General features: G+C 42.6%; 1 protein-coding gene across 1 annotated transcript in view; it reads right to left on the bottom strand.

Annotated features, from left to right (window-relative positions):
- LOC139366877 (transient receptor potential cation channel subfamily A member 1-like) overlaps positions 1-26,719 on the bottom strand; it is an 89,327-nt gene that overhangs the window by 51,054 nt on the left and 11,554 nt on the right. The window contains exons 6-11 of the mRNA XM_071104580.1: positions 17,007-17,152; positions 12,792-12,928; positions 8,879-8,927; positions 6,038-6,137; positions 5,193-5,293; positions 2,060-2,229 (exon numbers count right to left, since the gene is read on the bottom strand). Coding sequence (XP_070960681.1) covers positions 2,060-2,229; positions 5,193-5,293; positions 6,038-6,137; positions 8,879-8,927; positions 12,792-12,928; positions 17,007-17,152 — 703 coding nt within the window. The remainder of the gene's footprint in view (positions 1-2,059; positions 2,230-5,192; positions 5,294-6,037; positions 6,138-8,878; positions 8,928-12,791; positions 12,929-17,006; positions 17,153-26,719) is intronic.

The following is a 26,719-nucleotide window of genomic DNA, read 5'->3' as shown; positions in this document are numbered from 1 at the left end:
TGAGGTATTCAAGAAATATGTTTTTTTTTTCTCTAACACATCCAAGCGGGAATGATTCAAGGTATTTTGATGACCGGGCCGGACAATCTTGGTAGGGCTGTTGGCCACTGATCAACCAAAGGCTTAGTATAGATTAGTATGGCAGAGAAATTGCTTTAAAAAATCTTTACTAAGAAAATCTGAGGAGCCCAATGCATGGGCTGCCAGCCACGTCACCTTTTTCCATTGTTTTTTTTAAAATATATATAAAACTATATTTTTGTGTCAATATTGACCAGCCCACCCAACAACAAAAATGTTTCCAGCCCATCTGGCATTTGCCAGTATTGCCAGATGTCCAATCTGCCCCTTTTGCCCACAAATTCTGAAACACTATCTAGGCTACTTAAAACAAATCGAAAATACAGTATTTTCTGAGTCAAATGTTATTATGTTTTATTTTAATATTATGTTAATACCTATCACATTACTTCACGCACAGGAAAACTTTTGTATGACAAATAAAAGTATTATTATAAAATAAAATATAAAATATAAAATCGATAGGAGTGGAGAAAAAAATGTGCTTCGGCATTAAGCATAATGATAAGTAATAAAATCATTTCTAAGGGCAAACTTGCAAGATAACTGACCCGCCCACAGATTGATGTTTCAGCATTGTCCCAATGAAGAGTTTGGTGTTCGACTTGCCACGTGTGACATGTATGAGCAGTTACAAGCCTGGCTAAATTTATCAGCAGGCGGATGAGCAATATCCACCGTCATAGTACTGTAAGCCTACGGATGAAGCCTGAGCTGGAATGTGAAGCTAACTGAAGCTGGTTCACTTTAGAAAACCCTGAGTAGATCTAGCTTTCTTCGTAGGATACCCCTCTGCTCCGGGGAAGGCTCCGTTTATCCTGAACGAAGTGTCTGAGCCGCAAAATGAGGACCGATGAAATCAGAAATCACCCTCCTTCTTGCAAAGATTGAGTCATCATCAGCGGTGTAAAGTACTTCAGTAAAAATACTTTAAAGTACTTCTTAAGTATAAATACTTTAAAGTACTTCTTAAGTATATATACTTTAAAGTACTACTTAAGTATAAATACTTTAAAGTACTTCTTAAGTAGTTTTCTGGGGGGCATCTACTTTACTTGACTATTTTCACGACTTCCGCCGAAGTTGGTCCCTCTCCTTGTTCGGGCGGCGGTCGAAGTCGCCAACCTTCTAGCCATCGCTGATCCTCTTTTCATTTTCCTTTGGTTTTGTCTTGTCTTGTATCACACCTGGTCCCAATCCTATTCATTACATGTTGTGTATTTAACCCTCTGTTCCCCCTCATTGTCCTTGTCGGTGATGGTTTGTTTGTAAGCTATTGTGCAAGTTATGTTCTGGTGTGCTACAGGTTTTGTACCCACTTGTATTATTTTGTATATTTTGCTTTTCTGAGTTTTGAGCACTTATTAAACTGCTCTGTTTTATACAAAGTTCGATCTCCTGACTTCCCTGCCACCAACATGCACCCTTACAACTATTCACATTTTTCACAACCTTTACTTCACCACATTCCTCAAGAAAATATTCAACTTTTTACTCCTTATATTTTCCCTGACAACCTATAGTACTCATTGCATTTTCAATGTTTTGCAGGACAGGAACATTGTCAAATTCATGCACTTATCAAGAGAACACAAAGTCATCTCTACTGCCTCTGGTCTGGCGGACTCATTAAACACAAATGCAGATTTTGTAAATAATGTCTGAGAATTGGAGTGAAAATGAAAATGTGTCACTGACTTCCCCATGGATTGATGTTTCAGCATTGTCTCAGCAATGCATCCACCACTTGGCCTAACACCACTCACTGGGCAGCGAAGTGCAGGGCTGACTTCTTGTACATAACCCCACTAGACCTAACACCACTAGACCTAACCCCACTAGACCTAACACCACTAGACCTAACCCCACTAGACCTAACCCCTCTAGACCTAACCCCACTAGACCTAACCCCACTAGAACTAACCCCACTAGACCTAACACCACTAGACCTAACCCCACTAGGCCTAACACCACTCACTGGGCAGCGAAGTGCAGGGCTGACTTCTTGTCCTTGGACTTGCGGTCCAGAGAGACCTGTAGAACCAAGATGTTCTTGACCGATTCGTGGATACCCAGTCTGCAGGCGTAGTGGAGAGGAGTACAGCCCTCGTTGTCTTCAGTACTCAACAGATCCATCATACTGCTGTGCTGTAGGGGGCAGGACACACACACGTAAGTAAACAGATATGTACACACACGGCACACACACACACTACAACCCTAACTTCCTGAGAGCAGAGCAGAGCAGAGCAGAGCAGAGCAGACAGACAGACAGACAGACAGACAGACAGACAGACAGACTGTCCCACCCAAGAGGTCAACTAAAGTCTTTTAAGTCTGATTCATTCTGTCTCGGCCAGTACTGTAGCTAAAGTAGGCAACAGCTGAAGGCTGAGGCATTTGGCAAACTTCTAAATGCTTTTATTAAACTATCACAGAGAGTAATCCAACTTCATTTGTTACTAGAAACAGACTCAGGACAAATGGTTGATGGCGATAGAGAGAACATTTCATTTTCTTTAACAAAAGGCAGTGTATATTCAGCTGGCAGAAAAAGATTGGCAGCAGAAGGCATTATGCTTTCCATTCTTCTCTACAGATCATCTCAAGCTCTATCAGGTCGGATGGGGAGCGTTGCTGCACAGCTACAGTTGTAAGATGGTTTGGTTTAGTCAGATTGTGTTAGTCTATTACTGTGACTTAGATGAGTCAGATTGTGTTAGTCTATTACTGTGACTTAGATGAAGATCAGACCACATTTTATGAGTGATCAATGCAGAAATTCAGGTTATTCCAAAGGGTTCACAAACTTTTCTTGCACCTGTATTTTGAGGTCTCTCCAGAGATGTTCGATCTGGTTCAAGTACGGGCTCTGGCTGGGCCAGTTCTGTTCTCTCCAGAGGTGTTTGATCGGGTTCAAGTCCGGGCTCTGGCTGGGCCAGTTCTGTTCTCTCCAGAGATGTTCGATCTGGTTCAAGTACGGGCTCTGGCTGGGCCAGTTCTGTTCTCTCCAGAGGTGTTCGATCTGGTTCAAGTCCGGGCTCTGGCTGGGCCAGTTCTGTTCTCTCCAGAGATGTTCGATCTGGTTCAAGTCTGGGCTCTGGCTGGGCCACTCGAGGACATTCAGAGACATTTAGAGTTCCGAAGCCGCTCCTGCTTATGTCTTCGTTGTGTGATTAGGGTCATTGTCCTGTTGGAAGGCGAACCTTCAACCCAGTCTGAGGTTCTCAGCACTCTGGAGCAGGTTTTCATCAAGGGTCTCTCTGTACTTTGCTCCGTTCATCTTTCCCTCGATCTTGACTTGTCTTCCAGTCCCTGCCACTGAAAAACATCCCACCACATGATGCTGCCGTCACGATGCTTCACCGTAGGTGGCCAGCTCTAGGAAGAGTCTTGGTGGTTCCAAACTTCTTCAATTTAAGAATGATGGAGGCTGCTGTGCTTTTGGGGACCTTCAGTGCTGCAGTGCTTCAGTGCTGTTGGTACCCTTCCCCAGGTCTGTGCTTAGACACAATCCTGTCTCGGAGCTCTACGGACAATTCCTTCGACCTCATGGCTTAGTTTTTGCTCTGACCTGCACTGTCAACTGTGGGACCTTATATAGACAGGTGTGTGCCTTTCCAAATCATGTCCAATCAATTGAATTTACCACAGGTGGACTCCAAGTTGTAGAAATATTTCAAGGATGATCTATGAAAACAGGATGCACCTGAGCTCAATTTCGAGTCACATAGCAAAGGGTCTGAATTCTTATGCAAATAAGGTATTTGTGTGTTTTATTTTTTTTGTTAACATTTCTAAAAACCTTTTGTTGCTTTGACATTATGGGGTATTGTGATGTCATTATGAGGTATTGTGATGTCATTATGAGGTATTGTGATGTCATTAAGATGTATTGTGATGTCATTATGGGGTATTGTGCTGTCATTATGAGGTATTGTGATGTCATTATGGGGTATTGTGTGTAGATTGATAAAGACTTTTTAAAATCCATTTTAGAATAAGGCTGTAATGTAACAAAATGTGGAAAAAGTCAAGGGTCTGAATACTTTCCGAATAAACTGTATATGTTATGATGTCAAGGCATAAGAACTAACAGGTGATAGAGCAAGCAAAGCAATTATCACAACACATAGGTTGTAATATGGCTTTTTTCCCCTGGCTTCGCGTCCTCTGTGTTTTTACCAATGCACCGCTACTGCACCGCACTAAAACAATACACTTTTTGTCCAGTAAACAAAGTGTTATGTTTTTGGAAAATCTAGTACAAGCCATCACTGAGTACCACTCTCCATCTTTTCAAGCATAGTGGTGGCTGCATCACGTTATGGGGAATGCTTGTAATCGTTTTTCAGGGAAAAAAGAAACAACATTTTTTGAGAAAAACCGAGAACTCCTGCAAATGGTTGTCTAGCAATGATCAACAACCATGAAGCATTTTGAAAATAATTACGGGCAAATGTTGTACAATCCAAGTGTGGAAAGCTCTAGGAGACTTACCCATAAACACTCACAGCAGTAATCTAAGCCAAAGATGCTTCCACACAGCATTGACTCAGGGGTGTGAATATGTAAGTGAGATATTTCTGTATCTCATTATCAATAGATTTTCTAACATAAAATAAAGAAATAAAACATATTTTCACTTTGTCATTCGGAGGAATTGTGTGTGGATGGGTGAGAAAAAAACTAAACGCAATCAATGTGGAATAAAGGCTGTAACACAACACAATGTGGAAAAAAGACTGTAACACAACACAATGTGGAATAAAGGATGTAACACAACACAATGTGGAATAAAGGCTGTAACACAACACAATGTGGAATAAAGGCTGTAACACAACACAATGTGGAGTAAAGGCTATAACACAACACAATGTGGAATAAAGGCTGTAACACAACACAATGTTGAATAAAGGCTGTAACACAACACAATGTGGAATAAAGGCTGTAACACAACACATTGTGGAATAAAGGCTGTAACAAAATGTGGAATAAGTCAAGGGGTATGATCACTTTCTGAAGGCAATGTACCTTTCCAAGCACTGCTACCATTGGATACCATTAGTTAGGCTACCTGTTACATCGAATGCTAGGTCATGTTGTGTTACCTGTAAGATGTCTCCTGTGAGGTTCTTTAGGCCTTTGGGCTGCAGGATGGCCCGGTGAAGGAAGTTACATCCTGACTTGTCCTTTATGTTGACGTTGGCACCTGAAGACACATATATACACACACACACACACACAGACAGACACACACACACACACACACACACAGACGGGCACGTAGACACACACTCACACAAACACGCAGACACACACACACACAGACAGACACACACACACACACACACACACACACAGAGACAGACACGTAGACACACACTCACACAGACACGCAGACACACACACACACAGACACACACACAGACAGACACGTAGACACACACACTCACACAAACACGCAGACACACACACACACAGACAGACACACACACACACACACACACACACACAGACAGACACGTAGACACACACACTCACACAGACACGCAGACACACACACACACAGACACACACACACACACACAGACACGTAGACACACACACACACACACACGTGCAAAAAGACACAAGACACAAACACAGACAGAAAAACACACACACACTCACACACACAGACAGACACGCAGACACACACAGACAGAAAGACACGCAGACACACACACACACACAGACAGACACGCAGACACACACAGACAGACAGACACACAGACACACACACACACACACACACAGACAGACACGCAGACACACACAGACAGACAGACAGACAGACAGACAGACAGACAGACAGACATGCAGACACACACACACACACACACTCCACAACCTGAGTTCATTCCACAAATGTGTTGCATTTGAATTCCGTTATTGATTTAGTGTAAAAGCTGACCTTTGGACAGCAGAAGAGCCACAGATCTCCAGGCTCCACAGTTAGTAGCCAGCAGCAGGGGAGAAAGACCCTTACAGTCTATGTAGTCAATGTCTGCACCCTGTCAACACAACATGCAATACGAGTTAAGTTCTATTCCTTATATGGTGCACTATTGTTTTTTAGGGAATCGGGTGCCATTTGGTCACACTGTCTATTAAGATTCAGAAGCACATTATGCGAGACGGTTTCTGGGCTATTTTTTATTTAATTTATTTATTTCACCTTTATTTAACCAGGTAGGCTAGTTGAGAACACCTTTATTTAACCAGGTAGGCTAGTTGAGAACACCTTTATTTAACCAGGTAGGCTAGTTGAGAACACCTTTATTTAACCAGGTAGGCTAGTTGAGAACACCTTTATTTAACCAGGTAGGCTAGTTGAGAACACCTTTATTTAACCAGGTAGGCTAGTTGAGAACACCTTTATTTAACCAGGTAGGCTAGTTGAGAACACCTTTATTTAACCAGGTAGGCTAGTTGAGAACACCTTTATTTAACCAGGTAGGCTAGTTGAGAACACCTTTATTTAACCAGGTAGGCTAGTTGAGAACACCTTTATTTAACCAGGTAGGCTAGTTGAGAACACCTTTATTTAACCAGGTAGGCTAGTTGAGAACACCTTTATTTAACCAGGTAGGCTAGTTGAGAACACCTTTATTTAACCAGGTAGGCTAGTTGAGAACACCTTTATTTAACCAGGTAGGCCAGTTGAGAACACCTTTATTTAACCAGGTAGGCTAGTTGAGAACAAGTTCTCATTTGCAACTGCGACCTGGCCAAGATAAAGCAAAGCAGTGCAACACAAACAACATTATAGAGTTAAACATGGAATGAACAAACGTACAGTCATTAACACAATAGAGAAGTCTATATACAGTGCAACCAAATGAGGTAAGATTGGGGAGTTAAGGCAATAAATAAGCCATAGTGGTGAAATAATTACTATTTAGCAATTAAACACTGGAGTGAGAGATATGCAGAAGATAAATGTGCAAGTAGAGATACTGGGGTGCAAAGGAACAAAACAAATATATAACAATATGGGGATGAGGTAGTTGGGTGGGCTATTTACAGATGGGCTATGTACAGCAGTAATGATCTGTAAGCTGCTCTGCCAGCTGATGCTTAAAGTTAGTTTGGGCGATATGAGTCTCTAGCTTCAGTGATTTTTGTAATTCGTTTCAGTCATTGGCAGCAGAGAATTGGAAGGAAAGGCGGGCAAAGGAGGAGTTGGTTTTGGGGGTGACCATTGAAATATACCTACTGGAGCGCGTACTACGGGTGTGTGCTGCTATGGTGACCAGTGAGCTGAGATAAGGCGGGGCTTTATCTAGCAAAGACTTATAGATGACCTGGAGCCAGTGGGTTTGGTGACGAATTTGAAGCGAGGGACAGCCAACGAGAGCATACAGGTCGCAGTGGTGGGGAGAAAATGTGGCTTGGTGACAAAACGGATGGCACTGTGATAGACTGCATCTAATTTGTGATGCTAGACGGGTGGGCAGGTGCGGGCAGCGATCGGTTAAAGAGAATGCATTTAGTTTTACTAGTGTTTAAGAGCAGTTGGAGGCCACAGAAGGAGAGATGTATGGCATTGAAGCTCATCTGAAGGTTAGTTAAAACAGTGTCCAAAGAAGAGTCAGAGGTATACAGAATGGTGTCTTCTATGTAGAGGTAGATCAGAGAGTCATCCGCAGCAAGAGCGACATCATTGATATATACAGAGAAAGGAGTCAGCCCGAGAATTGAACCCTGTGGTACCCCCATAGAGACTGCCAGAGGTCCGGACAACAGGCCATCTGATTTGACACACTGAACTCTCTCTGCAAAGTAGTTGGTGAACCAGGCGAGGCAGTCATTTGAGAAACCAAGGCTGTTGAGTGTGCCGATAAGATTGACAGAGTCCTGCAACAGAAACCAAGGCTGTTGAGTGTGCCACAGAGTCCTGCAACAGAAACCAAGGCTGTTGAGTCTGCCGATGAGAATGAGGGGACTGACAATATTCGAAAGCCTTGGCCAGGTTGATGAATACGGCTACACAGTATTGTCTTTTATCGATGGCGGTTATGATGTCGTTTAGGACCTAGAGCGTGGCTGAGGTGCACCCATGTCCCGCTCGGAAACCAGATTGCATAGCAGAGAAGGTACGATGGGTTTTGAAATGGTCGGTAATCTGTTTGTTAACTTGGCTTTCAAAGACCATAGAAAGGCAGGGTAGGATATATATAGGTCTGTAACAGTTTGCGTCTGGAGTGTCTCCCCCTTTGAAGAGGAGGATGACCACGGCAGCTTTCCAATCTTTGGGGATCCCAGGATATACAAAAGAGAGGTTGAACAGGCTATTAATAGGGGTTGCAACTATTGTAGCGGATAGTTTTAGAAAGAGAGTGTCCAGATTGTCTAGCTCAGGTGATTTGTAGGTGTCCAGATTTTGCAGCTCTTTCAGAAAATCAGCTGACTGGATTTGGATGAAAGGGAGATGGGGAAGGCTTGGGCAAGTTGCGGTGGGGGGTGCAGAGCTGTTGACCCGGATAGGGGTAGCCAGGTGGAAAGCATAGCCAGCTGAAGAAAAACGCATGTTGAAATTCTCGATTATTGTAGATTTATCGGTGGTGACAGTGTTTTCTAGCCTCAGTGCAGTGGGTAGATGGGAGAAGGTGCTCTTATTCTCCATGGACTTTACTATATTACTGTAGTGTTAACCCTTTGAAATTAGGTACACCGCCAACTCTGATGTGTGTGTGTGTGTGTGTGTGTGTGTGTGTGTGTGTGTGTGCATGTGTGTGTGTACTGTATTTACCTTTGAAATGAGGTACTCCGCCAACTCCGTGTGATCGAATATGGTTGACCTGGATAAAGAGAATCACACCAAAGTGGGTTCAAAAAGTATTCGCTACCCCCTCTACTTTTCCCACGTTTTGTTGTGTTACCGACCTGTTGTTGTTTTGTCACTGGCCTACACACACACACAATACCCCGTAATGTTTAAAAATAATAATTTTAAAATGGAATTATTTATTACGATTTTTTTAAATCACATTTATAACACATAGATAGTTGAAATGTGTTGAGTCAATAAGTATTCTACCCCTTTTGTTATGGCCAAAAATAAGTTCAGGAGTAAACATGTTCTTAACAAACCACATAATAAGTTGCATGGACTCACTCTTTGTGTGTGATAATAGTATTTAACACGATGTATGAATGATTACCGCATCTCTGTACCCCACACATACAAAATATATGTAAGTTCCTGCAGCCGAGCTTTCAAACACAGATTCAACCACAAAGACCAGGGAGGTTTTCCAATACCTCGCAAGTAAAGACACCTACAGTATTTTTAGATGGGTAAAAAAACACACACACGTTCAATCTCCCTTTGATTATGGTGAAGATATTAATTAGGCTTTGGATGGTGTATCAATACACCCAGTCACTACAAAGATTCAGGCGTCCTTCCAAGTACTGAAGAGGAAGGAACCCGCTCAGACCAATGGTCATTTTAAAATGCTTATAGAGTTTATCGGCTGTGATAGGAGAAAGCTGAGGCTGGATCAACCACATTGTAGTTACAATACGAACCTAAAGGACAGAGTGAAAAGAGCCTGTACATAATACAAATATTCCACAATATGCTTGTTTTTATTAAGCATAGTTGTGACTGTATTTCACTTTGCTATTTATATTTTTGACCACATTTATTTTTACTTCACTACATTCCTAATGAAAATAATGTACTTTTTACTCCATACATTTTCCCTGGAAACCTAGAGTACTCGTTACATTTTGAATGTTTAACAGGACAGGAAAATAGTCCAATTCAAGAGAAGATCTTTGGTCATCTACTGCCTCTGATCTATGGGACTCACTAAACAGAGAACATCCCTGGTCATCCCTACTGCCTCTGATCTATGGGACTCCACTAAACACAAATGCTTCATTTGTAAATTATATCTAAGTGTTGGAGCCCCTGGCTATCTGTAAATAAAAATCAATATATTGTGCCGTTTGGTTTGGCTAATGTGAGGAATTTGAAATGAATTATACTGTTACTAAGGTATTTTAGCAATTAAATATAATTTTGATATTCAAGTATATTTAAAAAATGATTTTAGACGTTTTTACTCAAGTAGAATTTTACTGGGTGAATTTTACTTTTATTTGAGTCATTTTCTATTAAGGTATCTTTACTTTTACTCAATTATGACAATTGTTTTTTTTTTTCACCACTGACTGTTGGGGTACTCAAGGACTAGAGTTGGGTAACACTGGCTTACTCTGCCATTTGCCCTATATAGACAGCACAGGAGGTTGGTGGCAACTTAATTGGGGAGGAAGGACTCATGGTAATGGTTGAAGCGGAATGGTATCAAGAGAGGGAGAGAGAGAGAGAGAGAGAGAGAGAGAGAGAGAGAGAGAGAGAGAGAGAGAGAGAGACAGAGAGAGAGGGAGAAGGAGAGAGGGAGAGAGAGAGAGAGAGACAGAGAGAAAGAGAGAGAGAGAGACAGAGAGAGAGGGAGAAGGAGAGAGGGAGAGAGAGAGAGACACAGAGAGAGAGAGAGACAGAGAGAGAGAGGGAGAGAGAGAGAGAGAGAGGGAGAGAGAGAGAGAGAAAGAGGGAGAGGGAGAGAGAGAGAGGGAGAGAGAGAGAGAGAGGGAGAGGGAGAAGGAGAGAGAGAGAGACAGAGAGAGAGGGAGAAGGAGAGAGGGAGAGAGAGAGAGACACAGAGAGAGAGAGAGACAGAGAGAGAGAGGGAGAGAGAGAGAGAGAGAGGGAGAGAGAGAGAGAGAAAGAGGGAGAGGGAGAGAGAGAGAGGGAGAGAGAGAGAGAGGGAGAGGGAGAAGGAGAGAGAGAGAGAGATCCTTTCTCGGAGCTCTACGTACAATTCCTTCGACCTCATGGTTTTGGTTTTTGCTCTGACATGAACTGTCAACTGTGGGTCAACTGTGGGACCTTATATAGTCAGGTATGTGCCTTTCCAAAATCATGTCCAATCAATTTAATTTACCACAGGTGGACTCCAATCAGGTTGTAGAAATTTCTCAAGGAAGATTAATGGAAACAAGATGAACTTAGCAAAGAGTCTGAATACTGATGTAAATAAGGTTTTTCTGTTTTGTTTTTTATACATTTGCAAAATGTTCTAAAAAGTACTTTTTGCTTTGTCATTTCGGGGTATTGTGAAGTCATTATGGGTATTGTGATGTCATTATGGGGTATTGTGATGTCATTATGGGTATTGTTATGTCATTATGGGTATTGTGATGTCATTATGGGGTATTGTCATGTCATTATGGGGTATTGTGATGTCATTATGGGGTATTGTGATGTCATTATGGTATTGTGATGTCATTATGGGGTATTGTGATGTCATTATGGGGTATTGTCATGTCATAGTTCTTATTGTATGAACTACACTACAGCATTATTTGTCCGTTTTAGATTTATTTTCTTCATTTGGATCTGAAGTGAAGTCAGGCTGAACGTCATGAAAATAATGAGGTTCACATTTTTCCATCGACTTGTTATTACTAAGCGTTCATAAGACGTGCAGGTGGAGAATGCAGTCTAAATAAAAGTTTTTAAAAAATAAATTAAAAAGCCTGTTCCTTTTAAGTTGTGTCAGGGTCTGTTTCTTTTCTTTTTCCACAGCTGTTAGGGTGGATGTGAGACTGAGGTATATCCTTACGGTCACAAATATTATTAAAAACCAGTCATCCCAGGCTTTCTTAACCACTCAGTAGAGCTTTTTATACCTACAGTATCATTCCCTTTTTTTTTTATGAGGGTAGTTAAGTTATGATGTAGGTTTTAGCCAGGTGTAGCCAAGCCATGTTCCTCTTTACACAGCACACACTGCTGTTGGATAGTTACCGTGGTTACTGGTGATGGAGACAAAGGACTAGAAACATCGGGCTCTGGTCAAAGGCTATATAGGGACTAGGCTGTAGTTTGGGACGCAGACAAGGTATATGTTGTGAGGTCACGTCTCTTATCTATCTTTCTCTACAAATATTTTTCAAGCTATTCCTCCCCAGTTCTTACAATATGACTGATATGTTCCATTTTCAAACACAAGCTTTGTCACCGAGCAACCGTTACTGTAACGGTTTTCTTGATGAGAAGGAGAGTCGGACCAAAATGCAGCGTGATTATTGCAATCCATGTTTAATGAAGAAACAAACTAAACACAAACACTACCAAAACAATAAACTTAACGAAAACCGAAACAGCCTATACTTGTGTAACCTAACAAAGAACAATGACACTAAGGACAATCACCCACAAACACACAGTGAAACCCAGGCTACCTAAATATGGTTCCCAATCAGAGACAATGACTAACACCTGCCTCTGATTGAGAACCATATCAGGCCAGACATAGAAATAGACAAACAAGACATCCAACATAGAATGCCCACCCAGTTCACGTCCTGACCAACACTAAAACAAGGAAAACACACACGAACGATGGTCAGAACGTGACAGTTACCCTGACCCCTGGAACGTGTTTGGCTCTGTCACACCATAGAACAGAACGACGATTTGTTATTGTGATGGATCGGTTCACGACTTTAACATTCAAAGGAATTCATGGATAAACAAACGAGTGAATGAATGAACAAATTAACAAACAAAGTAATTCATTCATTCATGAATTAACTAATGAACAAACATGCAAATAAATGTATGAATGAACAAAGTCTCCCACCTGTGTAAAGGTGTCTGGCAGGCTCCATCAGGCAGGTTAATGATGCTGTCCAGTCTGCTGTAGGAGGACAGCATCAGTTTAACTGCCTCTGTAGCTCCCTGGGAACAGGCAAAATGTAGAGCTGTGGACCGGTCCACCTGGAGCACGGTACAATATAAACACAGTGAGATCACACACACGCACACGCAAGAATTTCACCGTAATACCTGTTGTATTCGGCACATGTGACTAATACAATTTGATTCGATTTGTTTAAGACTATTAAGAAACGGTGTGTGTGTGACCCTGATTTAGACCACTGCGGTAAAATGTTACAGGGTCATAAGAATGAATGGCAGGAACAGAGCAGAGATATCCCCTCTCCGCTCAGCTCCACACCACATGCCATTCGGGAACAGTAAGTGAAAGTCAGTGCAGTAAGTGAAGGTCAGTGCAGTAAGTACAGGTCGTCAGTGCAGTAAGCGGGATCAGTACAGTAAGTGCAGGTCAGTACAGTAAGTGCAGGTCAGTACAGTAAGTGCAGGTCAGTGCAGTAAGTAGGGATCAGTGCAGTAAGTAGAGGTCAGTGCAGTAAGTAGTGATAAGTACAGTAAGTGCAGGTCAATGCAGTAAGTAGTGATCAGTGCAGTAAGTGCAGGTCAGTGTGGTAATTGGAGGTCAGTGCAGTAAGTAGAGGTCAGTACAGTAAGTGGAGGTCAGTGCAGTAAGTGCAGGTCAGTGCAGTAAGTGGAGGTCAGTGCAGTAAGTAGAGGTCAGTACAGTAAGTGGAGGTCAGTACAGTAAGTGGAGGTCAGTACAGTAAGTGGAGGTCAGTACAGTAAGTGCAGGTCAGTGCAGTAAGTGGGGGTCAGTGCAGTAAGTGGAGGTCAGTGCAGTAAGTAGTTATCAGTACAGTAAGTGAGGATCAGTGCAGTAAGTAGAGGTCAGTACAGTAAGTAGAGGTCAGTACAGTAAGTGAGGATCAGTGCAGTAAGTAGAGGTCAGTACAGTAAGTAGAGGTCAGTACAGTAAGTGAGGATCAGAGCAGTAAGTGAAGGTCAGTACAGTAAGTGAGGATCAGTGCAGTACGTACAGGTCAGTGCAGTAAGTACAGGTCAGTGCAGTAAGTGAGGATCAGTGCAGTAAGTACAGGTCAGTGCAGTAAGTGCAGGTCAGTGCAGTAAGTACAAGTAAGTACAGGTCAGTACAGTAAGTGAAGATCAGTGCAGTAAGTACAGGTCAGTGCAGTAAGTGAAGGTCAGTGCAGTAAGTGGAGGTCAGTACAGAAAGTGAGGATCAGTGCAGTAAGTGGAGGTCAGTGCAGTAAGTGAGGATCAGTACAGTAAGTGCAGGTCAGTGCAGTAAGTACAGGTCAGTGCAGTAAGTGAGGATCAGTACAGTAAGTGCAGGTCAGTACAGTAAGTGAAGGTCAGTACAGTAAGCAGAGGTCAGTACAGTAAGTGAGGATCAGTGCAGTAAGTACAGGTCAGTGCAGTAAGTGAGGATCAGTACAGTAAGTGCAGGGCAGTACAGTAAGTGAAGGTCAGTACAGTAAGTGGAGGCCAGTACAGTAAGTGAGGATCAGTACAGTAAGTACAGGTCAGTACAGTAAGTGGAGGTCAGTGCAGTAAGTGAGGATCAGTACAGTAAGTGCAGGTCAGTGCAGTAAGTGGAGGTCAGTGCAGTAAGTGAGGATCAGTGCAGTAAGTAGAGGTCAGTACAGTAAGTGGAGGTCAGTACAGTAAGTGGAGGTCAGTAAAGTAAGTGGAGGTCAGTGCAGTAAGTGCAGGTCAGTGCAGTAAGTGGAGGTCAGTGCAGTAAGTAGAGGTCAGTACAGTAAGTGGAGGTCAGTACAGTAAGTGGAGGTCAGTACAGTAAGTGGAGGTCAGTACAGTAAGTGCAGGTCAGTGCAGTAAGTAAGGGTCAGTGCAGTAAGTGGAGGTCAGTGCAGTAAGTAGTGATCAGTACAGTAAGTGAGGATCAGTGCAGTAAGTAGAGGTCAGTACAGTAAGTGAGAATCAGTGCAGTAAGTAGAGGTCAGTACAGTAAGTGAGGATCAGTGCAGTAAGTGAAGGTCAGTACAGTAAGTGAGGATCAGTGCAGTAAGTACAGGTCAGTGCAGTAAGTACAGGTCAGTGCAGTAAGTGAGAATCAGTGCAGTAAGTACAGGTCAGTGCAGTAAGTGCAGGTCAGTGCAGTAAGTACAGGTAAGTGCAGTAAGTACAGGTCAGTGCAGTAAGTGCAGGTCAGTGCAGTAAGTGGAGGTCAGTACAGAAAGTGAGGATCAGTGCAGTAAGTGGAGGTCAGTGCAGTAAGTGAGGATCAGTACAGTAAGTGCAGGTCAGTGCCTTAAGTACAGGTCAGTGCAGTAAGTGAGGATCAGTACAGTAAGTGCAGGTCAGTACAGTAAGTGAAGGTCAGTACAGTAAGCAGAGGTCAGTACAGTAAGTGAGGATCAGTGCAGTAAGTACAGGTCAGTGCAGTAAGTGAGGATCAGTACAGTAAGTGCAGGGCAGTACAGTAAGTGAAGGTCAGTACAGTAAGTGGAGGCCAGTACAGTAAGTGAGGATCAGTACAGTAAGTACAGGTCAGTACAGTAAGTGGAGGTCAGTGCAGTAAGTGAGGATCAGTACAGTAAGTGCAGGTCAGTGCAGTAAGTGGAGGTCAGTGCAGTAAGTGAGGATCAGTGCAGTAAGTAGAGGTCAGTACAGTAAGTGGAGGTCAGTACAGTAAGTGGAGGTCAGTAAAGTAAGTGGAGGTCAGTGCAGTAAGTGCAGGTCAGTGCAGTAAGTGGAGGTCAGTGCAGTAAGTAGAGGTCAGTACAGTAAGTGGAGGTCAGTACAGTAAGTGGAGGTCAGTACAGTAAGTGGAGGTCAGTACAGTAAGTGCAGGTCAGTGCAGTAAGTAAGGGTCAGTGCAGTAAGTGGAGGTCAGTGCAGTAAGTAGTGATCAGTACAGTAAGTGAGGATCAGTGCAGTAAGTAGAGGTCAGTACAGTAAGTGTGAATCAGTGCAGTAAGTAGAGGTCAGTACAGTAAGTGAGGATCAGTGCAGTAAGTGAGGGTCAGTACAGTAAGTGAGGATCAGTGCAGTAAGTACAGGTCAGTGCAGTAAGTACAGGTCAGTGCAGTAAGTGAGAATCAGTGCAGTAAGTACAGGTCAGTGCAGTAAGTGCAGGTCAGTGCAGTAAGTACAGGTAAGTGCAGTAAGTACAGGTCAGTACAGTAAGTGAAGATCTGTGCAGTAAGTACAGGTCAGTGCAGTAAGTGCAGGTCAGTACAGAAAGTGAGGATCAGTGCAGTAAGTGGAGGTCAGTGCAGTAAGTGAGGATCAGTACAGTAAGTGCAGGTCAGTGCAGTAAGTACAGGTCAGTGCAGTAAGTGAGGATCAGTACAGTAAGTGCAGGTCAGTACAGTAAGTGCAGGTCAGTACAGTAAGCAGAGGTCAGTACAGTAAGTGAGGATCGGTGCAGTAAGTACAGGTCAGTGCAGTAAGTGGGGATCAGTACAGTAAGTGCAGGGCAGTACAGTAAGTGCAGGTCAGTACAGTAAGTGGAGGCCAGTACAGTAAGTGAGGATCAGTACAGTAAGTACAGGTCAGTACAGTAAGTGGAGGTCAGTGCAGTAAGTGAGGATCAGTACAGTAAGTGCAGGTCAGTGCAGTAAGTAGAGGTCAGTGCAGTAAGTGAGGATCAGTGCAGTAAGTACAGGTCAGTACAGTAAGTGGAGGTCATCACAGTAAGTACCATTTGGGAAGTAATCTTACAGATGGTGGAACCCTTCCCAGACTCTGCTACACCGGCAGAGTTGGAGTAGAGATTATAAATCCTAAAATGGTTATTATTTGCCTGGAAGATCTCGAGGAGATCTTTAATTAACCTTGTGATCTTCTGGTGCAGTCCAATGAGCCCCTCATCTAAATTAATGAATAAATTAATTTCCTAGACTGTAAATTCAAAGATAGAAACAAGTGAAACTGATGTGATTGTCTGTGTGGTCGCTGTACATTGGAAACCTGTATAATAATTTACTGTACTTAGACAATTACATTAGGCTACGCTATGCTTATTCAAATAATGCTGGCTGAATCTATGGAATTGCATACAGAAGATATAGCGATTTGTAGGATCTCTGTTTCTGAACCAATCATATGATCCCATCTGTTACCTTTATCTGAAACAACCATATGATCCCAAATCTTTATGTACCTGATTCGGAACCAATCATATGATCCCTACCTGTTGCTGATCAATCTTAGCTCCTTTCTGGATGCAGAACTTAATGACGTCCACATTTCCACCCCTGACCGCCATGTGCAGAGGACTACTGCAGGACTTATCCAGGACGTTAATGTGTTCTTCTATGGAATGACCCATCTCCTCTCCTGGACAGCACACGAACACAGGAGTGTTACATTTCATACCCAGCATCTGGAAGTCAGTGGATGTGTGTACACAGCGTTTGAAACTAAAACTCAAACACAAAGAGTGGATCTCAATAGTAGGGTTTGTTGTGGTGACCGGCAGTCATGAGTCATGAGTCTTATGCACTCTGGACTTGCGTTGGTAGTACCCAACTCGCTAACGATCCTCAGGTCCTAATGGCCTGGTACTCAGGAATCTATTGTCCCTCTAGTCACTCTGACATCAACGCAAATGCATCGGAAATCACATCAAAAACACATCACCAAAACAGAATCAGGATTTTAAAACTCACCTCACTGTGATTGGTCAATTTGAAGAAAGAAGTTCAACACCAGAAGCTGAGTGTAAAACATGGTCATTGTGGATGTTGTTTCGAAGTCTAACGCACGGAAATGGACTGTGCTTTCTAAGGGGATGACTAATTCAAAACACATATTCGAGCGTATATATGATTTGTTTAATTAAACACCACTGTTCAAAAGTTTGAGGTCACTTAGAAATGTCCTTGTTTTTGAAAGAAAAGCAACATTTTTGTCCTTTATTATAACATCAAATTGATCAGAAATACAGTGTAGACATTGTTAATGTTGTAAATGACTATTGTAGCTGGAAAATGTTATTTCATAAAATATTTTATGGAATATCTACATAGGCGTACAGAGGCCCATTATCAGCAACCATCTCTCCAGTGTTCCAATGGCACGTTGTGTTAGCTAATCCAAGTTTATCATTTCAAAAGGCTATTTGATCATTAGCTAATTGATCATCATCGTCATACCTTTTGCAATTATGTTAGCACAGCTGAAAACTGTTGTCCTGATTAAATAAGCAATAAAACTGGCCTTTAGACTAGTTGAGTATCTGGAGCATCAGCCTTTGTGGATTCGATTACAGGTTCAAAATGGCCAGAAACAAATAACTTTCTCCTGAAACTCGTCAGTCTATTCTAGTTCTGAGAATTTACGGCTATTCCATGTGAGAAATTGCCAAGAAACTGAAGATCTCGTACAACGCTGTTTACTACTCCCTTCACAGAACAACGCAAACTGGCTCTAACCAGAATAGAAAGAGGAGTGGGAGGACCTGAGCAACTGAGCAAGAAGACAAGTACATTAGAGTGTCTAGTTTGAGAAACAGCCGCCTCACAAGCCCTCAACTGGCAGCTTCATTAAATAGTACCCGCAAAACACTGTGTCTCAACGTCAACAGTGATGTGAGGCAACTCCGGGATGCTGGCCTTCTAGGCAGAGTTCTGAGTTTTGCCCCTCTTAATCTTTTAGTTTTATTGGCCAGTCTGAGATATGGCTTTTTCAAATCAAGTTCGCTTTGTAGGCAGCATGTGCTGCACCAGATTCACATGTTCTCATCTGTTTTATCACGGTTTGAACGTTGTGCAGTATATCCAGGCCATAAACAGTATGAGAGTATATAACTAGGTACATCTATGGGCTTTTATAATGTAAAATCATTTGGGCTTTTTGGGCTTGGGCTCATTAAATGTTGTTAACGTAGGGCTCATTAAATGTTGTTAACGTAGGGCTCATTAAATGTGGTTAACGTAGGGCTCATTAAATGTTGTTAACATAGGGCTCATTAAATGTTGTTAAGGTAGGGCTCATTAAATGTTGTTAACGTAGGGCTCATTAAATGTTGTTAAGGTAGGGCTCATTAAATGTTGTTAACGTAAGGCTCATTAAATGTTGTTAAGGTAGGGCTCATTAAATGTTGTTAACGTAGGGCTCATTAAATGCTGTTAACGTAGGGCTCATTAAATGTTGTTAAGGTAGGGCTCATTAAATGTTGTTAACGTAGGGCTCATTAAATGTTGTTAACGTAGGGCTCATTAAATGTTGTTAAGGTAGGGCTCATTAAATGTTGTTAACGTAGGGCTCATTAAATGCTGTTAACGTAGGGCTCATTAAATGTTGTTAACGTAGGGCTCATTAAATGCTGTTAACGTAGGGCTCATTAAATGTTGTTAAGGTAGGGCTCATTAAATGCTGTTAACGTAGCGCTCATTAAATGTATTTAATAAATGTCTCATCAGGCTCAGGTAGCATCAGGTGGGAATCTTCATGCTGATTAAAGCTCTAATTAAATTCAGACATATTTATATGCTTTTGAATGGAATGTCTGGTTTTGTTTGGAAATACAGTGTTACTCAGGATGGAACATTTGTAAAATTCCAGGCAAATATTCAACACTAATGTTCCTAAGTGTCTTCCTGGCCGGTCCTTGGTCCTTCTCTTGAGGCCAGCCACTACATGAAAAGCTGTTATGTTGAGGTCAGACACTACATGGAAAGCTGTTCTGTTGAGGCCAGACACTTCATGAAAAGCTGTTCTGTTGAGGACAGACACTTCAGGAAAAGCTGTTATGTTGAGGCCAGACACTACACGGAAAGCTGTTATGTTGAGGCCAGACACTACAGGAAAGCTGTTCTGTTGAGGCCAGACACTTCATGAAAGCTGTTATGTTGAGGCCAGACACTACATGGAAAGCTGTTCTGTTGAGGCCAGACACTTCATGAAAGCTGTTCTGTTGAGGCCAGACACTTCATGAAAGCTGTTATGTTGAGGCCAGACACTACACGGAAGCTGTTCTGTTGAGGCCAGACAATACACGGAAGCTGTTCTGTTGAGGCCAGACACTTCATGAAAAGCTGTTCTGTTGAGACCAGACAGTTAATGAAAAGCTGTGCTGTTGAGGTCAGACACTACAGGGAAAGCTGTTCTGTTGAGTCCAGACACATCATGAAAGCTGTTCTGTTGAGGCCAGACACTTCATGGAAGCTGTTCTGTTGAGGCCAGACACTTCATGGAAAGATGTTCTGTTGTGGCCAGAAACTTAATGAAAAGCTGTTATGTTGAGGCCAGACACTACAGGGAAAGCTGTTCTGTTGAGGCCAGACACTACACGGGAAGCTGTTTTGTTGAGGCCAGATACTTCATGAAAGCTGTTCTGTTGAGGCCAGACACCACATGGAAAGCTGTTCTGTTGAGGCCAGACACTTCATGGAAAGCTGTTCTGTTTACAGAAGATACGCTAAGTTGAATTTCTAAGATATTAGGGTATCCTGTTCAAGTTAATAACTATAAACTGTGTTTTGTTTCCTTTCAGTTTAATGGAAACTAGGATGACAAGTGGAGGAACATCTGAGTCTTCTAACTCAACTCATTTCCCCTTAGTCATGCCATCTGTGGATATCTGGCTAGGCCTGGCCTTAAGAATGTGAATTCTCATTTGGTCCAAATCTGACAACGACAGAACCTTCACAAATATTTAGCTGTTGGAATAAACACATCCAGTGTCCTGTTATGATGATGAGTAAACAGGTTGGGTAAACAGTGAGTCCGTGACGTGGTCTCTGGTTTTTCGCGTGGCTCCGCGGATGACCATTCTGACACAAAATGACCACATTAGTCAGTGCAAAGATGGACAACGTTGATGGGGGTGTGGGGGGCCACAATAAAGTCTGACTTCATCAAGAGGGGCTGCAGTGGCTCACGGGTCTGCATACCTACATCCATACCCACACATGTAGTCATAGATGGCCCTAGCTCTTTTGGGGGTCCTAAACAACAACAAAAATGTCCCCCACTTTGCAAGCAAAACATTCTAGCGGTCCCCCTTCTTGACAGCGGAGAGAACTTTTTTATTTTTAAAGGTTGTAGAGTTAAAGGGTAGGGAGCATGAGTTTTACTCACCAAAGTAACAACACCCTGTAGTCAAAGACTTAGTAACTTAGTTGTAGTTATGATCTGGTTACCTCAAACTAGACAAAGTTATATTTTTTAGGTTTTTAACCTATTTAATAACTTATATCCAGATATCTTCGGAACTACCCACAATGTACTGTTTCTCAACGTCATATGGAGAACCTGTGCTATGTAGCTGGTTCCAGCTGGCTAACGTTAGATACTAGCCATGTTAGCATATAATTACATTCCAAACCAAGTGTTTTAGATGCTGGTGAGCTAAAATGTACATCCACGAAGAAGACACCATAGAGCTAAATTCATTCAAACCTGCATCTGCATCTGCATCTGCATCTGCACCTGCATCTCCTCTGTGTTTGGCAGCTGTAGTGGTATACATTGATACAATATCAAAAGTATGTGGATACCCCTTCAAATTAGAGGTTTTGTATATTTCAGCCACACCCGTTGGTGACCAGTGTATAAAAAAAATTGAGCACACAGCCATGCAATCTCCATTGACAAACATTGCAGTAGAATGGAAGAGCTCAGTGACTTTCAAAGTTGCAGCGTCATAGGATGCCACTTTTCATCAGATCGTCAAATCTCTGCCCTGCTAGAGCTGCCCCAGTCAACTGTAAGTGTTGTTATTGTGAAGTGGAAACGTCTAGGAGCAACAACGGCTCAGCCACGAAGTGGTAGGCCACATAAGTTCACAAAATGTCACTGTCGAGTGCAGAAGCGCATTGCACATAAAAATCCTCTGTCCTTGATCGCAACACTCACTACCATGTTCCAAATTGCCTCTGGAAGCAACGTCAGTCAGCACAACAGCTGTTCGTCAGGAGCTTCATGAAATGGGTTTCCATGGCCAAGCAGCCGCACACAAGCCTAAGATCACCATTCACAATGCCAAGCTACGGCTGGAGTGGTGTAATGCTCGTCGCCATTGGACTACGGAGCAGTGGAAATTCTCTGGAGTGATCAATTACGCTTCACCATCTGGCATTCAGACGGATAAATATGGGTTTGGTGGATAAGAGATGTATAGTGCCAACTGTGAAGTTTGGTGGAGGAGGAATAATGGTCTGGGGCTTTTTTCATGGTTTGGGCTAGGCCCCTTAGTTCCAGTGAAAGGAACTTGTAATGCTACAGCATACAATGACATTCCAGACGATTCTGTGCTTCCAGCTTTGTGGCAATAGTTTGGGAAGGCCCTTTCCTATTTCAGCATGACAATGCCCCCATGCACAAAGAGAAGTCCATACAGAAATGGTTTGTTGAGATTGATGTGGAAGAACTTGACTGGCCTGCACAGAGCCTTGACCATAACTCTATCGAACACCTTTGGGATGAATTGGAACGCTGACTGTGAGCCAGTCCTAATCGCCCAACATCTTCGCCCGACCTCACTAATGCTCTTGAGTCTGAATAGAATCGAGTCCCCCACAGCAATGTTCCAACATTCAGTGGAAAGCCTACCCAGAAGAGTGGAGAGGCTGTTATAGCAGCAATGTTCCAACATTCAGTGGAAAGCCTACCCAGAAGAGTGGAGAGGCTGTTATAGCAGCAATGTTCCAACATTCAGTGGAAAAGCCTACCCAGAAGAGTGAAGAGGCTGTTATAGCAGCAATGTTCAAACATTCAGTGGAAAGCCTACCCAGAAGAGTGGAGGCTGTTATAGCAGCAATGTTCCAACATCTGGTGGAAAGCCTTCCCAGAAGAGTGGAGGCTGTTGTAGCAGCAAAGGGGAGACCAACTCCATATTAATGCCTATGATTATGGAACGAGATGTTATTTTGATCATGTAGTCTATCCAGTATATACTGAGTGTTCAAAATGTAATACTTCCAGGTCAACTGTAATATGAATACCATTGTAAAGCACAATTTCTCCCCTTTCCAGCAAAAGCTATGACGAGACCTTCATGCTGCCCGTCTCTACATGACTGAAGAAAGCCCCGCCGGTCTTTTTAAAAACCTACTGAGTGAAAGGGGGAGTGTGTGGGGAAACAGCTTTTATTCACCCGATTTGTCCAACTCATCACCTCTAAAATGTCAATAAAACACTATAAAGAGTTTATATAATGTGTCATTACATACCTATTTGAAGGTTTGTGTCGAATTTGAATCAAGTTATTTCAGGCAACGCCAAAGTTATCTTCAGAAGTAAACAGCGGCTGTAACGGCTTTTGAGATTCACGATGGCTTGCAGTGACAAATGAACTATTGATTGAATTAACTATTGATGAACTCACAAGTAATTAACTTTACACTCCCCATTACACTCAGCATTGATCATTTCTTGCTTTTAATCTGAGAGAGGCGCTACCCCAGGTGGAAAGAGACTGTATGGCATTAGATGAGTTGCATAATGCGTGTGGTAAATTACGTAACGTCCAGCGTCAGAGAAGTCTTTTTTTTTCAACTTTTCTCCAATACTATTGGTTCATTACCATGTCAATCAACGCTTGAATAGAAACGTAATTTACATCCCGGGTTTTTATGCCAACACAGTCACTACAGTCCCATTAGTTTTCATTGCAGCCTCATTTGAATGCTGCGGTTTTGCAGACCCTGGGAAAATGTTTGATTGAAAGAGGAAGGGCTTAGCGTTGGCGTTTTCCAAACAGGGAGGGGCTAACACCCCTACGGACAACCCCCAGCTATCCTCATGTACTTTGTGCCCCCTCAGACTTTTGGTGTGCATTACGCCCCTGGATACCCAGTCAGATTTCCTGAGCTAGACAATCTGGACCCTCTCTTTCTAAAACTATCCGCCACAATTGTTGCAACCCCTATTAATAGCCTGTTCAACCTCTCTTTTGTATCGCCTGAGATCTCCAAAGATTGGAAAGCTGCCGCGGTCATCCACCTCTTCAAAGGGAGAGGACACTCTTGACCCAAACTGCTACAGACCTATATCTAACCTACCCTGTTGCCTTTCTAAGGTCTTCGAAAGCCAAGTCAACAAACAGATTACCGACCATTTCAAATCCCACCATACCTTCTCCGCTATGCAATCTGGTTTCAGAGCTGGTCATGGGTGCACCTCAGCCACGCTCAAGGTCCTAAACGATATCTTAACCGCCATCGATAAGAAAGATTACTGTGCAGCCGTATTCATTGATCTGGCCAAGGCTTTCGACTCCGTCAATCACCACGTCCTCATCGGCAGACTCGACAGCCTTGGTTTCTCAAATTATTCTTGGACCGACTCTCTTCTCTGTATACATCAACTATGTCGCTCTTGCTGCTAGTGAGTCTCTGATCCACCTCTACGCAGACGACACCATTCTGTATACTTCTGGCCCTTCTTTGGACACTGTGTTAACAACCCTCCAGGCAAGCTTCAATGCCATGCAACTCTCCTTCCGTGGCCTCCAATTGCTCTTAAATACAAGTAAAACTAAATGCATGCTCTTCAACCGATCGCTACCTGCACCTGCCCGCCTGTCCAACATCACTACTCTGGACGGTTCTGACTTAGAATACGTGGACAACTACAAATACCTAGGTGTCTGGCTAGACTGTAAACTCTCCTTCCAGACTCACAACAAACATCTCCAATCCAAAGTTAAATCTAGAATAGGCTTCCTATTTCGCAACAAAGCATCCTTCACTCATGCTGCCAAACATACCATTGTAAAACTGACCATCCTACCATTCCACGACTTCGGCGATGTCATTTACAAAATAGCTTCCAATACCCTACTCAACAAATTGGATGCAGTCTATCACAGTGCAATCCGTTTTGTCACCAAAGCCCCATATACTACCCACCATTGCGACCTGTACGCTCTCGTTGGCTGGCCCTCGCTTCATACTCGTCGCCAAACCCACGTGCTCCATGTCATCTACAAGACCCTGCTAGATAAAGTCCCCCCTTATCTCAGCTCGCTGGTCACCATAGCATCTCCCACCTGTAGCACACGCTCCAGCAGGTATGTCTCTCTGGTCACAGCCAAAACCAATTCTTTCTTTGGCCGCCTCTCCTTCCAGTTCTCTGCTGCCAATGACTGGAACGAACTACAAAAATCTCTGAAACTGGAAACACTTATCTCCCTCACTAGCTTTAAGCACCAGCTGTTAGAGCAGCTCACAGATTACTGCACCTGTACATAGCCCACCTATAATTTAGCCCAAACAACTACCTCTTTCCCTACTGTATTTATTTTATTTTATTTATTTATTTTGCTCCTTTGCATCCCATTTTATTTCTACTTTGCACATTCTCCCATTGCAAATCTACCATTCCAGTGTTTTACTTGCTGTATTGTATTTACTTTGCCACCATGGCCTTTTTTTTTTACCTATACCTCCCTCATCTCACCTCATTTGCTCACATCGTATATAGACTTGGTTATACTGTATTATTGACGGTATGTTTGTTTTACTCCATGTGTAACTCTGTGTCGTTGTATGTGTCGAACTGCTTTGCTTTATCTTGGCCAGGTCGCAGTTGTAAATGAGAACTTGTTCTCAACTTGCCGACCTGGTTAAATAAAGGTGTTCTCAACTAGCCTACCTGGTTAAATAAAGGTGTTCTCAACTAGTCTACCTGGTTAAATAAAGGTGTTCTCAACTAGCCTACCTGGTTAAATAAAGGTGTTCTCAACTGGAACTACCTGGTTAAATAAAGGTGTTCTCAACTAGTCTACCTGGTTAAATAAAGGTGTTCTCAACTAGCCTACCTGGTTAAATAAAGGTGTTCTCAACTAGCCTACCTGGTTAAATAAAGGTGTTCTCAACTAGCCTACCTGGTTAAATACAGGTGTTCTCAACTAGCCTACCTGGTTAAATAAAGGTGTTCTCAACTAGCCTACCTGGTTAAATAAAGGTGTTCTCAACTAGCCTACCTGGTTAAATACAGGTGTTCTCAACTAGCCTACCTGGTTAAATAAAGGTGTTCTCAACTAGCCTACCTGGTTAAATAAAGGTGTTCTCAACTGGCCTACCTGGTTAAATAAAGGTGTTCTCAACTGGCCTACCTGGTTAAATAAAGGTGTTCTCAACTGGCCTACCTGGTTAAATAAAGGTGTTCTCAACTGGCCTACCTGGTTAAATAAAGGTGTTCTCAACTAGCCTACCTGGTTAAATAAAGGTGTTCTCAACTAGCCTACCTGGTTACATAAAGGTGTTCTCAACTAGCCTACCTGGTTAAATAAAGGTGTTCTCAACTAGCCTACCTGGTTAAATAAAGGTGTTCTCAACTAGTCTACCTGGTTAAATAAAGGTGTTCTCAACTAGCCTACCTGGTTAAATAAAGGTGTTCTCAACTAGCCTACCTGGTTAAATAAAGGTGTTCTCAACTAGCCTACCTGGTTAAATAAAGGTGTTCTCAACTAGCCTACCTGGTTACATAAAGGTGTTCTCAACTGGCCTACCTGGTTAAATAAAGGTGTTCTCAACTAGCCTACCTGGTTAAATAAAGGTGTTCTCAACTGGCCTACCTGGTTAAATAAAGGTGTTCTCAACTAGCCTAACCAGGTTAAATAAAGGTGTTCTCAACTAGCCTACCTGGTTAAATAAAGGTGTTCTCAACTAGCCTAACCTGGTTAAATAAAGGTGTTCTCAACTAGCCTACCTGGTTAAATAAAGGTGTTCTCAACTAGCCTAACCTGGTTAAATAAAGGTGTTCTCAACTAGCCTACCTCGTTAAATAATGGTGTTCTCAACTAGCCTACCTGGTTAAATAAAGGTGTTCTCAACTAGCCTACCTGGTTAAATAAAGGTGTTCTCAACTAGCCTACCTGGTTAAATAAAGGTGTTCTCAACTAGCCTACCTGGTTAAATAAAGGTGTTCTCAACTAGCCTACCTGGTTAAATA

This window comes from Oncorhynchus clarkii, chromosome 15, assembly GCF_045791955.1.
Source record: "Oncorhynchus clarkii lewisi isolate Uvic-CL-2024 chromosome 15, UVic_Ocla_1.0, whole genome shotgun sequence".
Taxonomy (NCBI): Eukaryota; Metazoa; Chordata; class Actinopteri; order Salmoniformes; family Salmonidae; genus Oncorhynchus; species Oncorhynchus clarkii.
Note: the sequence above shows the minus strand (reverse complement) of the source record. Positions and strands in the feature narration are given on the sequence as shown.